This window comes from Sapajus apella, unplaced genomic scaffold (assembly GCF_009761245.1).
Source record: "Sapajus apella isolate SASKATOON/1434 unplaced genomic scaffold, GSC_monkey_1.0 scaffold96, whole genome shotgun sequence".
NCBI classification, from domain to species: Eukaryota; Metazoa; Chordata; class Mammalia; order Primates; family Cebidae; genus Sapajus; species Sapajus apella.
In genome coordinates, this window is record NW_022437036.1 from 5,032,266 (window position 1) to 5,048,289 (window position 16,024).

Consider the following 16,024-nt stretch of genomic DNA (forward strand, 5'->3'; position numbering starts at 1 on the left):
AATAGATCGGGCTGACCCCAGGAGGTGGCAGGAACTCTATAGGGTAGCAGGAAATTTTGCACAAGTGAGCACCACAAGGAACATCCATGTCAGCAGGCTGACCGGATGCGTCCACACGCCTCGAAACGCCAGGAGAGGCTGTGCTGGGCCAGAACGACAAACAGGGCCGGGCGGGAGCCCAGGCACCTCCTGGACCTTACCCAACAAAGCCCAGAGGTTAGGGCTCCCGCCCCCGCCCGCCGCGCGTGCGCAGCACAGCTCCCGCGCCGCCGCCGCCTCCAGGTGCCGTCTACGGCATTGCGCCGGCGCGTTGCGCCGGGCGCTAAGGGGCGTGGTTTCGTTGCGCCGCGCGCAAGGCTGGGGCAAAACCCGGACTGGGATAGGGCGTGGGGCCGCGCGTCGGGACGTCCCTCGCGTCGGCCCTGACGGCGCCTGCGCGCTGCGGGGCCGGCTGGTGTGCTGGGGGCGGGGCGGGGGCCGGTGTAGCCTCTGTACCTAGTTGTGCCCTGGCGCCACCCGGTCATCGCTCAGGTCGCCGGCGCCATGAAGATCTGGACATCGGAGCACGTCTTCGAGTAAGTTTGGGGCGCGGGGACAGCTCCGGGGAGGGTGGGCACGCCGGCTCTGGACTCCAGGCGAGGCAGAGGCGGCCCTCAGGAGGCTTCCAGGCGTCGGGCCTAGCGATAGGGGCGAACCCTGAAGCCTGCGGGCCCCGGGGACACTGAGGGCTGGCCAAGGTCACGACCCCGAGGCGCCCGAGCCGAGGGGACGGCTCCGACCTCCGGGCCCAGGCGGCCTTGCGGCTGGGAGGGCCGCCGAAGCCACTTCCGGACTGTCCCCCACCAGGAGGCAGCCTCCTGAGGTCCTGGGGGCGTCGCAGAGCACGAGGTCCTTGACTGCACTTAGGGTTGCCACATCCCGCCCTGCCGAACCCCTTTGGGACGTGGACCCGAGAATCCTAAGAGGGAGGTGTTGGTTTTCTGCAGAGTGGACATTTCCTGGTCGCCGTTTGGGTGGAGTTCCTACCTCCGATTGTGAGTTGTGGGTGAACTCAGGCCACCAGGACGTGACACCTTTTCCCAACCTGTTCATCTACGCCGCAGAGCCTTGGATTTGGAATTCAAGGTCTCGCTCTGGCAGCAACAAGCGTGTGACCTTGGATTTCCCATTTTCATCTGAGCAATAGAAGAGGACGGTCGTCATGGCCTACCCGTGTTGAATCTCTTTGAGGCCATGTTCAGGAACAACTTTTTGGATAGTGTGAAATGTTTATTAACGAAAATAGGCCTTGAACCAGTTGGATGTGGAGAATTAAATTCTCTTCCAGGTCCATAATTCCGTGAACAAAAAAGGCACAAACTTAAAGCAGCAAATTTTTTTTTCCTGAGTTACCTGCTCTCATCCGCTGATCTTAATGTCATCGCCACAGTTTTAATTGGTATAGCCTTGTAAATAAATATACTACAAAGCCATTTATGTTTTAAAAAGTGTCTCTGAAGGCAACTTTTATTTTTTTTATTTTTGAGGCAGAGTCTTGCTCTGTCGTCCAGGCTGGAGTGCAGTGGCACTGTCTTGGCTCACTGCAACCTCTGCCTCTCATGTTCAAGTGATTCTCCTGCCTCAGCCTCCCAAGTATATGGGATTACAGGCGCCCACCACCACGCCCTGCTAATTTTTGTATTTTTAGTAGAGACAGCATTTCACCATGTTGGCCATGCTGGTCTCCAACTCCTGACCTCAAGTGATGCACCTGCCTCGGCCTCCCAAAGTGCTGGGATTACAGGTGTGAGCTACCTCGCCCAGCCTCTGAAGGCAACTTTTAAAACGTTGTCAGCATTTGTACTTAGCAGGACACATCCTAGGGCCTGCTGTATCCTGCAAAGTGTAGAATATTAGAATCAGAAGGGAGCTTTTTTTTCTTCCTACTGTTTACAGTCTTTGTGGGAGGAAGAAGCCTTGAGAGTTGTAGTCATTATGTTGTTCATTAACCTAGCCACATTCATCACTAGTCCAGTTCAGCTCTGGGGATGCTTAATTTCATTCCTCTTCCAGGTTTGCATGCTTCAGAAATTCTTGGCACTGAGTCTCTTTAGAACTTTGTTCTCCCTTGCCAGGTGCGGGGGCTCACGCCTGTAATCTCAGCACTTTGGGAGGCCGAGATGGGCAGATCACCTGAGGTGGGGAGTTTGAGACCAGCCTGACCAACATGGAGAAACGCGGTCTCTACTAAAAATACAAAATTAGCCGGGCATGGTGGTACATGCCTGGAATCACAGCTACTCGGGAGGCTGAGGCAGGAGAATCGCTTGAACCCAGGAGGTGAATGTTGCAGTGAGCTGGGATCACGCCAGTGCACTCCAGCCTGGACAAGAGCGAAACTCTGTCTCAAAAAATAAAGCACTTTCTTCTCCCTTATCTTTCCTACTGCTCCTTCCTGACCCGTCCCCTGCTTCCCTCTGTAATCTTTCTGCCTTTGTCTTCAACACTTCCCTGTCTTTTTCCCTTTCAGTGTAAATGTTCAGTGAGATTCTGTTGTTGGCCTTCCTATGTTGGATTTCATCTATGATCTTAATTTCTTTTTTTTTTCTCTTTTTGTCACAGACTTTTTTTTATCTTGGGAGAAGAAGCCCTGATCCGTGCTTTCTCCCCATATAAACTGGGCTGTTTGGTCAAAGTCCCAAATGATAAGTACACATTTATGGCACCCAGATCTGTACCTTGAGCTCCAGCCTCTCCAGCTTCGCTCTTTATTTTCAGGTGCCTGTTAGGCATCGCTACCCTCCTGTCCCACAGGCCCTTCAAACTCAGCCTACCTGAAGCTGAAGTCATAATCTCCCCTCACAAATCTGAATGTTGTTTCTCATCTTTAGGATGTTACTAACAACAATATCTAAGTCATCATTCTACATCTTATCTATTGATTTTCCAGCACTTTCTTCCAAGGCCTCTTCTGGGGCCTACTGTTGGCAACCAGGTGAAATCATTCATTGATTCCTTCAACATATAGAGATGCCCAGTATGTGTCAGGCACTGTTCTTTGGATTGATCACATTTTATTAAGTAAATGAAGACATTGTTGCTGCCCCAGTGAAGTTAACAATGTCCTCACCTGATTTCAAGGGTGAAGAAGTGGGACAGGTCAGTGAGCCATAGCCAGGTCCTCCTGATTCTACTTTGGTACAGTCTTTGAATGTCTTCCATTATGAGGTCCTTTTCACATAATTATGTTAGTACAGTTCATATTAATTGCTGGAAGATTATTAATCATAATAAGTGTTGTTTGTAATGTTTGAGCTGGCTATGTTTCATAATCTTGAGCCAAGCTAAGTCAACATCAGTGGTTTCAAGTTGGTTCAGAAAGGGGAGATGGACTCAATTACAAATAATGCATAACCACCCTGAGGCCATGCGATTATTAATTTTTTAGAGAGGGTTGGGGGAAGAGATAAGGGCATGGAAGCCAGCTAACCATGGTATATGACTGGATGGAGACCTGCAGAGGGTTTATCTGATTTTCATTTTAGATAGTTGCCTTGGTAAGAATCAGAGTGCTTGGCCTGTATGCTTCTATTTGTGGGGACGGTTCAGATTGATGAAGCAACTCTGCTTATATATCTGCATTGATTGCTGGATAAGCCTGGAGACTAAAGACATAATGAGGTTCATTTGTATAATATTATAGAGAAAACAGTATTATAATGAAAACATTAAAAATAATGTCACTGGTTGTCCAGGGTTCTGGGAAATTAATGTAGTAGAGATTTTCCTTTTTTTGACAAGATGTAGTTGTCAATCTGAGGTCTCTAAAAAGTTGGAATAATGTCTACCTGTTTCATTTTTAGACAAATAAAAAGTAATGCTGTGTGGCTTATCAGTCATTGTAGCTTGAAACATCATCCCCAGATCTTGTCTTTTTCCTTCAAATGAAGATGAGAGCACAGATAAGTGGCATAGAAGGGGCTAGAATCAGACTGCAGGTGGACTAAATCACCTTTAATACTGATTGTACTTAATGTCCTTTTGAAAATGATGTCTTTTGTACAAGTGTTTTATTCACAGAAGTTGTGAAGTGAACAAAGGTGCATCACATTTTGAATCACCCAAGCACATGTCCTTTTTCAAGAAAATAAGATACTGCAAGTTCTCAAGTGATGTGATATTGTTACCACTTCAATACTAGGTGATAAGCAAGTGCTTACAATATTAAAAGAGAATATTAGGAAGTAGCATATTAGGAGTGCCTTAAGGACATTTTATTGTATTGAGTGACCTTTTCAAAACAGAAATCAGAATCACTCCTTTGAGAAAAACAATGAATAAAGATTGACTGGAGGGAATGTTATTTATTACATTAATATGAAGGAAAAGTTCAATAATTAAATCAAAGCTTTGGATCTTTTTTGTGATCCCCGTAAGAGTTTATAGTGCCCATAAATTCTTCTACTTTTGTTACTTCCTTAAAACCTGATAGAATTGGGATCAGACAAAATAACAAACAGCATAATGATACGTTTGGCTCTTTGTTTCAGTAGAACACAATTTTAAATACATTTTCTTAATCACTGGTTCTTCCTAGAAATAATTTACATGTGAAAGTGGATAATGGTAAGTAGGAAAGATGGTTTAAGAAACTATATTGTAATGCTTTGTAGGCTACTTTGATCTTTATAGATATGAGTTTTATTACATAGTCTGTATTGTGGAAAAATACTGAAGCCTGTTAAAAATGTAGATTGATTTCCCATAATCATCATTGTTTCAGAAGATAATTTTTCCTAGGAAAACTCATTAAACTTACATTGTAAAGAATGATTTGATGGATTATAAAAACTGTTTAACTCATATGCATATTCTTAAATGTTTGGGTGTTTTGTTTTGTTTTGGTTCACATCGGTAGCCACCCGTGGGAAACTGTTACAACAGCTGCAATGCAGAAATACCCAAACCCTATGAACCCAAGTGTGGTTGGAGTTGATGTGTTGGACAGACATATAGATCCCTCTGGAAAGTTGCACAGCCACAGACTTCTCAGCACAGAGTGGGGACTGCCTTCCATTGTGAAGTCTGTAAGTGTGTCTTTATTGCCGGAGAAATGTGACTGCTGTAGAGAAGTTTTCTAAACTGCATTATAATTTCAAATAGGTTGTGGGAGCCGATTCTGAATGTCATTTTTGCATCAGTTCAAGTTGTATTATAATAAACTTGAGTTATAAGTGTATAATGAATTAGAAATATTATTACAGTCTTCATGAAGGCACCTGATAGAATCTTCTGAAGGAAGCCAGCTAATTCTGTGTAATCTGAAAAGACTTATATTCTGCTTTTTCTCCTTTTGCCAGCAACTTGAGACTTGGAAGTAATGGTCTGGTCATGATTGTTAGGTGACAGTTCTGTGATCAGTGGTGGGTTGGGTACATTAAGTAAGGAGTATGTTCTCGGACTTGTTCTTGCCACATTTGTTCCAAGGTCTGGAACTCCTTCCTGTACATTTAGAAATAATTCTATTCCCTTAAGAATAAGCTGGCTTTAGTGAGCAGATTTAACCAGGAAGAAACTGAATGCCAATTTACCATAATGTGAGAAAACCGGTGTAATAGTGGATCCAGGTTTCTGTAGAGGGTCTCTTTATGGAAAGTAGGTTCACTAGGAAAACAAAAGTATACATTTTATTAGGAATGTACTTACTGCCTCCTTTATGCAAACCATGGCATTAGCTAGTGCGGACTTAGAAATGAGCAACGTCAGGGGATGGGGTTGGGGTCTTAGCACAGGGAGTGACCGTGGACACTGATGTGTGATCCTCCATCATGAGAAAGCTGTTTTTCTGTCTGGAGAATGAAGCTGAGGTGCCACCTCCCTTGGACTGTTCTGGGAAAATACAGATGCCTTTGAGTTCTCCTTTTTTCTAGCTGCCATGATGCCCCAAGCCTGATTTCCATAGTTCAGCCTCAGTGCTCCACTGTTGCGTCTCGGCAGATTCATCGTGGTGCCTCACGTTGCAGACATCTCAGTGGGCTGGTTTCTAATTGCCTGTGGGAAAAGGTTTTGTGTCTGACAGTCTCATCTCATCCATATTGTGTCAATAGGCCATTTTTCTGAACTTTGCTTGTTTCCTCTGGTTTTTATGAAACAGATTTTTGGTTCAAGATATTGACATTTTTTCCTGCAAATAAAATATTGATGTACTTGGGAAGAAATTCTTCCTCCCCTGATTACTAATTCTGAATGTTTTACGTAGCTTATTGGTGCAGCAAGAACAAAGACGTATGTGCAAGAACATTCTGTAGTTGATCCTGTAGAGAAAACAATGGAACTCAAATCTACTAATGTAAGTCTTGGCCCCCTTTTGTTTCATTTTGAACTGTCTGGCTGAGTTCTTTGTGTCTCTTCTAGTTGACATATAAGCGAGTGCATGTTCTCGGGGTGGTTTAGAGACTCCGTGCGCATGCGCAGCCCAGACTCGGCCCTGTGTTTTGCTTCCTTACCCTTCCTGCTCTGATGATCCTGCCTGTCTAAGGGGATAGCACTCAATAAAATGAGTTTGGGATTATGTGTATTATCATTATACTTTCTTTCCTCAACTTTGTTTTTTAAATAAAAAGTAGGCAGTGAATAGTTTATGCAATAATAGCAGTGGTTTATTTGTTGTTTTGTTGTGTTTAGCTAGTAAGATTTTGGCTTGTGTGTTGATTTTGGAAACATTTTGAATCTTCAGTTCCAAAATATTTGCTTTTTTTTTTTTTTTTTTTTTTCATTCTGTAGATTTCATTTACAAATATGGTTTCAGTAGATGAGAGACTTATATACAAACCACATCCTCAGGACCCAGAAAAGTGAGTAAAAAAATATTTTATCAAATGTATTGTAAAGGGTGTTGAAAAAAAAATTTTTTTTTTTTTTTTTTTGGTCAAATTTTTTGAAAATGAAAGTTGGGTCATCTGAACCAGCATGAGTATGTTTTGTTCCAGAACGGTTTTGACTCAAGAAGCTATAATCACTGTGAAAGGAGTTAGCCTCAGCAGTTACCTTGAAGGATTGATGGCAAGTACGATATCCTCCAATGCTAGTAAAGTAAGTGAGGCTGCTTCTTGGTTATTATTCCCTGGTTCATTTCCTAGATAAATGAGGAGTTGACTGGGTGTGTGTTCCTGTAAGCTAACCCTGACCCACTCTACCCTGGGAAATTGCAGCACCTTGGGCAGTTAGTTACACAGGCTCTGGGTTCATCTCTAGCTTTTAGCCTTTCAACCTTGGGCAACTAAGTTAACCTTTCTATGCCTCAGTTTCCCATTTTTGAAGTGGAGATTACCCATTTTACAGGGTTGGCATGGAGTAAATGAGATAACACTGCAAGTACGTAGCCTGGGGCCCAGCACTTAGGAAGTGCTCAGTGATGTGTAGCTGTGTGTCATTTAAAGCACTGTTTCTCAACTTTTTTTCACTATTATCTCCCCCCAACTTGTTTTAGACATTTTTTGCCTTATTGCCACCTCCATTAAGTTATATCATATCATATACATATGTATGGACTTTATACATAAAAGAGGAAGATTTTTCCATCCCTCCCAAGAACCAATTTTTGTTTACTGAGAACATTAAGTTTAGAGAAAGATGCCTAATGCACTGTTTCATAGCACATGGTTAATCTGGTCATTCAGTAGTCAAGAGATACTCACGGATGCCTTCTCTGTGTCAGGCAGTGCTATGCTAGACAGGGAATCCAGCAGGGAGCAAAACAAGTGTGGTCCCTGCCCTCGTGGAACTAAAAGGCAGGTGACATTAATCACGAAGCATGTCATTAGGAAAGAAAAGGTGCAGAAAGGTATGAGAATGTTTAATGAGTGTTCAGGAACTGATGTTTCTGCTGAGCGTGTAATGGGGACAGGTTGATTGCAAGGGGTATGCCAAGAAGAGTGTTCTAGGTGGAGGAGCTGCATGTGTGAAGGCCCTGAGACAGGAAGTGGCGATTGCTCTTTCTGTTTTTCAAGGAACTGCACAGAAGACTAGGAGAGAAGGGGTGAGGAGGGAGTTGGGGACCAGATCCTGTAGGACCTTGTACAGGCTTTTGGTTTAAAATATAAAGCAAAGGGATTTGATCTTCTTGCCCCTAAAAAGGGGACCACTGTAATCATGAAATAAATAAGACATCCTATTATTTAATTGTAGATTATTTTGAGAACATCTTTTGCATACAAAATAAAAGTCAGTTTATGGATCAAGCCAGTTGCTCAGTTGATGTTTGCCAAATAACATTAGAAAAGAAAAAGCCAGGACAAAAACGAAATGTCATCTCAGATTTAGTTAAACTTGTCACTCTCCATGTTACTTCCTGGTGTGTCATTAATTCGATATATGCCTTTGCTCTCACTAACAATAAATGTATTGGATTTTTTTAAGGGCCGAGAAGCAATGGAATGGGTAATACACAAATTAAATGCTGAGATTGAAGAACTGACAGCCTCAGCAAGAGGAAGCATACGGACTCCAATGGCTGCAGCAGCATTTGCAGAGAAGTGATAGTGAAAGTTGGTAGGCAACGTCGGGTACTCCAGCTCTCTCCAAGCTGACTATATATTTATTTGTTATTTAAAAAAATGCAACTATACTTTAGGTATTTTTTTTTCTAAGTTGGTATAAGGCTATGTGACTTGATCAAAACAGATGCAGGGCCTGTAAATAAAACGGATCATCTGAAATTAATGTTGTTTGAAATTAACTATCTGATTTTGAGGGTTCCAGTATTTCTGTGAAAATTCAACAAGAATTCCTTGGAAATGAGTACTGATATTGAATCTTCTTAAGGTAGGATTTTCACGCTTTTCATACACTGGAACTCCACCTGACTTTGGACCAACCCCAGAACACAGCAGAGCCCACTGCCCTGCTGCTGTATACTTGAACAGCTTGCACAAGGGAACTCACCTAAAAGGAGAAATTGTGTAGTTTTAAAATATATTTTGTGTAAAATAACTTGCTCTGCTATAAACCACCATTAAAAACCAGTGTTTTGATTTGGTACTTAATATTTTTGGAGTGAAAATTATCACTAAAGTAACATGACTCCAACAAAAGTCTGGTTTCATTATATTAAAGAGTACTGTATTGATTTGCCAAAGTTTTGTAACTTAGTAAAGGTATTAACTTCCTTGGATTTGTACTTTATGATTTAGTATGCTGTACCGTGGGCTGGTTATGTTAACTGAAAAAAATAAAGTCATTACCTGAGTTTTGCAGCGCTCTAACTTAAACAGAAGAACGGCTGTTCACATCTTTTAGCATTTCACATTTGCCTAACTTAAAAATTGCCATGTGTCAAAATCATGGTTTTGTAATTGCTAAGACATGATATGTCAGGTTATTTGAATATAATTACTTTTTGAAGTAATTGTGACCACAAAACATCTTTTTTACATTAAGGAGCTGTACATCATTTGAAATTACTCAAGTGATGTCTTGCTCTGAAGCATAAACCCCAGGTACTGAATGTTTTTAATAATATGGTGCCAATGCAGGGTTTGGGGGTGGTGGGAAAGAACAAGGATAATGGTGGGGGGAGGCTTGGCCTGAAACCAACCACTGAGTGAATTGCACTGCAGCTTTTATTGATGGGAATTCTGTGTTTGGGATGTCAGAGGGCAGCTTGCAAACTGAAAATCCAATAAATGTACTTTGTTTTCTATTTTGTAGCAGCCAATTAGTAACCACTAAATAATAACTTTGACATTTGCAATTGTTGCATAGAGAGTATTTTTGCTACAAGATGATTAGCTCTTGCCTTTATTTTACAGTGCTTAGTGTGATAAACTTCTAGTCCTGTTTCCTATCAGAGACCAGTTAATATATGTACATAACCACAGAAATAGTATAACCAAACTATTTTTAAATTATCGTTTTCCTACTTAAAAATTGTATAGCTTAAGACTTTTTAGGACATTTGTAAAAGCAGATTAAATTCAATAAGGTTTCTGATTTTTTTTGTAACCGGATATAGTTTTTACAAGTGAAATAACATTTCAGCTAAATATCGCTAAATAATTGATATTTGATGAAAATCTGCCTTGTATAATTTCTGCAAATTATACTTGTTCTGAAAAAGGTGTCATGCCCTAATAGATTTTTAAACAAATCCTTATCCTTTTTTTAAACGCTGATCTAATTATAAAACTATAAATTTTCATTTTCCAGTGCAGTTGGTTACATTTTTTGAAATAGCTGGTAATTGATAGCTTTTACCTGTGAATCATAAATGCACCGCAAGCAAATGAATTTAAGAGGACTAAACTGGAATAAGTGTTCATAAATGAAACCCTTGGACTATTTAATACTAAAGTTGAAATGTGGATTAAGAAAAACTTTTGTTAATAAAAACTTTCTTTTAAGTATTGTTTTTCCTGATTATAATTCTTTTTAATAATTAAGGTGAAGAGCAAAAGTTTTTTTTTTTTTTTTTTCCTCTGTATGAGAAAAAACGCTTTAATTCCTAGACTGAGACTTCACCGCGTTGGGTTAAGAGTTTGGTTCTCTAAATCACAGGCACTGAGATGAGAATTTTCCTGCCGCGTGGCAGATCCCCTGTGCGTCCAGTGGGTTTTCCTCACATTTTTCTTCCCATCCATCCCGGGCAACAGTGGCAACTGTTGCCTTACCCTCCGTCTTGTCGCACATTGGAAGCAGGTCCTAGAACAGAAAACGCCAAAGGGGGTCCTCCACCGGGTTTCCAGGGTTTACTGTCACTCTGGGAAAAAGGGTGCCTAAGCGTTTTTCTGAATCTCAGCTCTTGGGACACGCTTATCTGTCCACAGATTTTTAAAAAGCCGGCGTCGTTTCCCTAAAGCGGGCGCAAAACCAAGCCCTCGGGGAGACCGTCCCCGCGCCGCCTCGAGTCCTCGCCTCCTGAAAGCACGCGGCTCCACGGCCCCCCGCGAGCGGGGCGGCCCCCCCCAGCCCTCTTGCCCCGGCCGTCCCCGCCCCGCCTACCCCCGTCGGGGTAATACGGAAGTCCGGGAGGCACACGCCTCCGGCGCTCGCAGAGCCAATAGGTGGACGCAGCCGGCTGGCCCGCCCGGGGATTGGCACCCGCGGTCCAGGCCTCGCGCGCCCATTGGCTCCTGGCGCCAGGGGGCTTCCGTGGCAGGGCAACAGGGGCAGTGCGCAAGGGAGGGGCGGGGCAGGAGGCGGTGATTGGCAGGTCCGCATACCCCGCCCCTTCCGCTTCTGTGGTCTGAACTTCCTGCGGCTGAACCGCCCGGCTGAGCCGACATTGCCGGCGTCTTTGCGATTCGACCCGACGCGCTCCGTTTTCTCGACAGCATGGTGGCCTACTGGCGACAGGCTGGACTAAGGTAGGCGCACGCCTCCAGAGGGAAGGGCGCCGCGAGCCCGGCCCGCACGCATCCAAGTGCTCAGAGGTCATGCAGGACACGGCTGGGAGCAGCTGCCCCACGCGTGACCGGTACTGGATCGAGCCTCGGGTGCCGCCGCCAAGATGGCGTCGCTATGGGCAAAGCGCTCTGGAGGGCGCGGCCTCGGCCTCGCGTGAGAGTGCGCCTGTGTCCTGCCTCGCCTCCCGTCGGGGCGGCCCAGCACCCACAGAGTGCCCGTGGACACCTTTGCGAATGGGAGCTTTCTCGAGAGAGAGGTCAGCTCTTGTTCAGCAAGCCTTTTCCAGAATGGTGCTGGAGCCAGGTGGTGACAATAGTACAGTCACAGCCACCTCGGGAAACAGGAGATTTCTTTCCACGTGACCGCTGTTGGCAGCTTTGATCTTTAATCCAGCATCGCGGTAGAGTCTTTTACAACGTTACACATATTTCTAAACTTTTAAGTCCTGTCAACGTCAGGTTTACTTATGTGTAAAAGGGGTGAAAGTCATTAGTAAACTGTAGAGAGCCCCTCACAAAGGTGAGAGTTGGTACCTGGAAGGATCAAATATGGAACCCACTTGAGGACATGGTGTCTCATAGTGGAACCGCAAACCCTTGGTTGTAGGTGTCACATCTGACCCATGCACCTGAATGAGCAGAAGTACCATGCTCCAGGTGACACACCTTGTTCGTTGACTAGATGGTGTTGCACTTTCCATTTTGTGGGTATATGTGACCGCTCTACAACTAAGCTTCTTGGTTTGCTGAGGTCAAGCAAGCAGTCTTGTAGAACTGGAAGATGGATGATCTACTACTGGATGATAGTCCCAGTAGCAGATGCCATTTTATTAGCCAACTTTCCTGTGATCCGTACCTTTTCACACTTTGTTTTTCCTCCTCCCAGCTGTCAGCAGGACAGGTGTTACCCTTTTATTCTATTGTTTTTTCAGGTGAATAAAGGTGCTGAAAAGGTTGACCAGCCTGAAGGTCACCCAGTTAGTAAGAATGGACGCAGACATTGGAACTCACACCTCTGAGTCCCCAAAATAAATTCTAAAACATGAGAAAATAGGCAGCACCCCTCCCCGCTTCCTGTTTTTCAAAAGTGTGAAAGGTGATCTGACATCTTTTGGAAACTACGTTGTTGATGGGAGTCCATCTACCAAACAGGAAGCAGGTTTTACGATTTTGCTAGCATTGATGATGTTCTCTAAGCACTTTTCAGTTTAATTTAGAAATCTTGATTAGGAAGTATTTTCAGTGGCAGATTTGTGATGCAGAATTCAGTATTCTCAGGAAAGCCTTTAAATAATTTAGTACAGGAAGAACTGTTTTAATTCAAAATAGTTTTTTCTCTTAATTATGTATACCTGACCTTTCAAGAATAACGTAATTAAAGTTTTAAGGAGAGAGAATTGATTAATCATGTTGTAGTCTCTGTTAACATTTTGGTCTATTTTTTTTCTGTGCTGTGGGATTTTTAAAAACATTTATGCAGCTTTTATTTTGAATTAATATACTCTAAAGAGAAAACAGTACAAAGAAGAAAAATCAAAGATCATGCATCCAAACACCAGCTAATACTTCGGTACATTTTTTTCTAGTGTTATTTTTCTTTGTATAGATTCTTTTTGGAGTTAGTCATATTTTTAAATCCAGTCGTACACTAAGGTACCACCAAAACAAAATAAAAAGTATAGGAAGAAAAGTGAAAGCACACTAACAGCTGTCTGGCTGGAATATTGATAATTAACTATATACCTTCGTTTTCTCCCAGCTACATCCGATATTCCCAGATCTGTGCAAAAGCAGTGAGAGATGCACTGAAGACAGAATTCAAAGCAAATGCCGAGAAGACTGCTGGCAGCAATGTAAAAATTGTGAAAGTAAAGAAGGAATAATCTGTAAGTTACTGATTGATTTAGAACAGTTGCATCTGAAGTTTTTGGAACACCATAAAGATCAAAATAATTTTAGTTTTGAGTTCTGTTCATGTTTTAGTCCGTGTATTTGGAAGTTAGTTATTGGGATAATATAATTTAAAGCATACAGGTTATAGAAGTCCCGTGGCCTAATAAAAAGAAAGTCTTTTCAGGCTCTGACAAGCAGAAGTAATTGGCACATTGATTTTCAGTTCATTTAGCAATGCTTAGGTAGAGAGCCATCTTATTTAATTAAACCTGTTTCATTTGTCTGCGCAAATCAAATAATTTGGAGGATGAACTCCCCACTTTTATAATTGCTATTGGAGTTAACATAACAGTTCAAGAGCATGAAAAATTACGGTTCTTTACATTTTTATTTCCCCCACATCTACTAATGTTTTCACAAATCAGTACTTCCCGAACATCATAACTGCAAGTACAGGGAAGGGTCCTGCTGTTGTATCAAGCAATAAAATCTGCACGACCCTGCAGTGTATACTGTTTTGCTAAATTTACTATGTTTTCAGAGGGTTTGGTTCATTTTACTTTTTCAAAGATGTTGGTGATGTAAAGTTACATTCTCATGAAATAAAAAGTTCTGTACAGTTGCTAAGTGTAGACATTTGTGTTTCAAATTGTAAAGGTGGTTTTATCTCTAAAGTACTTTCTTGACATTGTTATTTCAAAGGTAGGCAAAGCAAATTGTCAGAGATGTTTTCCAGATTTCATTTTCTTGTTTTGCTTTTAAAAAGCTTCAGACCCACAATATCACGGAAATGTGAGAAATATTAATCCTTTGGCAGCTTGTGGTTATGAGCAATTTTACTTATTGGAACTGTCTCCCCTAAGCACTTTTTATTTTCATTTTGAATTAGTAAATATTTTATTACAAGTCTGGAGATGCAGGGTTTTGAATTTAGCCCTTTTTCTAGGGGCTATCTAATCTCATAATTCTGAGTAATGAGACCTGGTTTTATGTTGAGTTGTTTTGTTTTAACGATAAACAAATCGTTTAGCCTCACACCGCTCTGCAGCAGAGCCACCAGACTCTGCATCAAACGCCGAGATTTTGCGGCGTCCTGGGGTTGGGGAAGTAGTGTCCGATCCCCTTACACAAAGCATTAGCCCCTCTTTGTTATGTCTTTCGGGGTTAGGAACCTCACCTCATTAGCACAGGAGATGTGAGTGTCTTTTAAAGGCAAAGTAGTTTATTACTGAGAGTGTTTACTTTCACTCAGCCGAGAAATGCCTGCTTGACTAAGCCTGTGTACTTGAACCGGCACTTTTTACATCCAAGCCAAGGCAATGTGATTTATAGCCACAGTTATACAGTTCACTATAAGGAAGTTATTTCTTATATTCATGTTGAATTTTTAAGAAAACACCCGAGAACTAGCCGGCAACTGTTGCATTTTCTTTTTCTTCCTAGACCCTGACTAAAACTTGATGTGCCGTATTTCCAAGGTGAAGATGTGTGGCCACATGTTAACGGCAGATTGAAAAGGATCTTATTTCATGGAAAAAAAAAAAAAACCGTGTCTTGTTCATAAATTGACAATGTCAATAAATTGAAGTATGGTTCACTGTTACTCTTGATTTTTAGTTTCTGTCAGACTTTTATTTTCTTTAAAGGAACTGTCTGCACAGCTGCGTGATTATAGCCATGTGAACCAGAGTTTCTTAAAAGCACGGGAAGCCAGATTTAATATTTAGTGACCAAAGGGATGCAGAAAGCATTTTGAAAATGTCTCAGAATTAGTTGTTTAATGACATTAATTGGTGATCAAAATTATCTGCTGCCATTGAGGCTTTGTAGTTCCTTATTTTTGGATTGTTGTCAGAATAATGAATTGGTCATCAGTAACCTAAATGAAAATAATTATTCCATACTAAAAGTGCTTATTGGAAGAAGAAATACTAAATTGTACTCACATTTTTTTGTATTATGCACTTAAAACCTATAGATAAGAACAATTACTTTAAGCACAAAGTGCTTTTCACATTGTTTTGTAAATTAATCTTTATATTCTGGTAACATTTCTCATAGGAAATGAGGCAAAGCTATTTAATAACTTGCTTGCTGAGTTGATGGCCAAACTAAAATTACAATCTAAAGTTTTTGACTGCAGGTCTGGGGCATGATGATCACAACGCAGTTTCGTGTTATTTTCATAGTGATTTCATTAATTGATTATTTAGGGATGAAGAATTGTTGCAAGTTACTGTTTTTATCTTTCTTTGAAACTTGGAAGCACTTGGCCAGGTAAAATACCATTGCAAAGTTAATTGCCTGATTTTAACTATTTGGAGAATGGAGAAATAAATTTGAACTGGAAATTTTGAAACACTGTTCTAGGACACGTTCTCACTATGATACTTAAGCTCACAAGAATTTATCAGGGCCACTGTCAGCAATGCTGAGGTCAAGCCAAAAAGAAAGTCTTTGTCCCAGCTTCTGGGAATGACTTACTGTCCCAATACTTGACCTGTAGGTTTTATTGAATTTTCAGCACAGAGTGATCAGGGAGGCCCAGCCGATTGAGTGGGAAAGAGTGCCTCTGGAAAACAGTGCGTTAGGAGCCCCTGGAGTCCTTTGCCTCGGAGCTGTCAGCCTGCTATTTGCAAGTTAGGACACCTCAGTTCAGTGCTGTGGTCCCCAAGACTAAGGTACTAGGAAGCATCCTCCATTACAGGGAATAGGAATAAATGAATCACAGGTCTGTAGGGCCTTTTTGA

The 16,024-nt window shown here is 42.0% G+C and overlaps 2 protein-coding genes across 5 annotated transcripts; both read left to right on the forward strand.

Moving 5' to 3' along the window:
• The first annotated feature begins 369 nt into the window (after positions 1 to 369).
• PRELID3B (PRELI domain containing 3B) lies at positions 370 to 10,381 on the forward strand. 4 transcript variants are annotated; one of them, XM_032257155.1, is made up of 7 exons: positions 430 to 575; positions 3,121 to 3,177; positions 4,898 to 5,066; positions 6,239 to 6,328; positions 6,763 to 6,833; positions 6,969 to 7,071; positions 8,398 to 10,381. In XM_032257155.1, exons 1-7 carry the CDS (start codon positions 544 to 546, stop codon positions 8,515 to 8,517), a joined length of 642 nt encoding a protein of 213 aa, XP_032113046.1. In that variant the 5' UTR covers positions 430 to 543; the 3' UTR covers positions 8,518 to 10,381. The 4 variants fall into 4 exon arrangements, 3 of the variants coding, with proteins under 3 accessions (XP_032113047.1, XP_032113046.1, XP_032113048.1); XM_032257156.1 differs by lacking the exon at positions 3,121 to 3,177 and having other exon boundaries at positions 370 to 575; XR_004262350.1 differs by lacking the exon at positions 3,121 to 3,177 and having other exon boundaries at positions 421 to 575; positions 6,763 to 6,837.
• Positions 10,382 to 11,159: 778 nt separating this feature from the next.
• On the forward strand, positions 11,160 to 14,884 carry ATP5F1E (ATP synthase F1 subunit epsilon). The gene is made up of 3 exons (XM_032257158.1): positions 11,160 to 11,342; positions 13,141 to 13,267; positions 14,718 to 14,884. The coding sequence occupies exons 1-2, from the start codon at positions 11,311 to 11,313 to the stop codon at positions 13,262 to 13,264; spliced, it is 156 nt and encodes a 51-aa protein (XP_032113049.1). The 5' UTR covers positions 11,160 to 11,310; the 3' UTR covers positions 13,265 to 13,267; positions 14,718 to 14,884.
• The last annotated feature ends 1,140 nt before the right edge of the window (positions 14,885 to 16,024 follow it).

Bases quoted from the DNA above. Each gene is read 5' to 3' on its own strand.
- PRELID3B (XM_032257155.1), top strand. From the start codon at position 544: ATGAAGATCTGGACATCGGAGCACGTCTTCGA. The intron at 3,178-4,897 runs GTACAGTCTTTG...TCACATCGGTAG, and splicing joins GTCCTCCTGATTCTACTTTG to CCACCCGTGGGAAACTGTTA. The intron at 6,834-6,968 runs GTGAGTAAAAAA...GTTTTGTTCCAG, and splicing joins CATCCTCAGGACCCAGAAAA to AACGGTTTTGACTCAAGAAG.
- ATP5F1E (XM_032257158.1), top strand. From the start codon at position 11,311: ATGGTGGCCTACTGGCGACAGGCTGGACTAAG. The intron at 11,343-13,140 runs GTAGGCGCACGC...GTTTTCTCCCAG, and splicing joins TGGCGACAGGCTGGACTAAG to CTACATCCGATATTCCCAGA.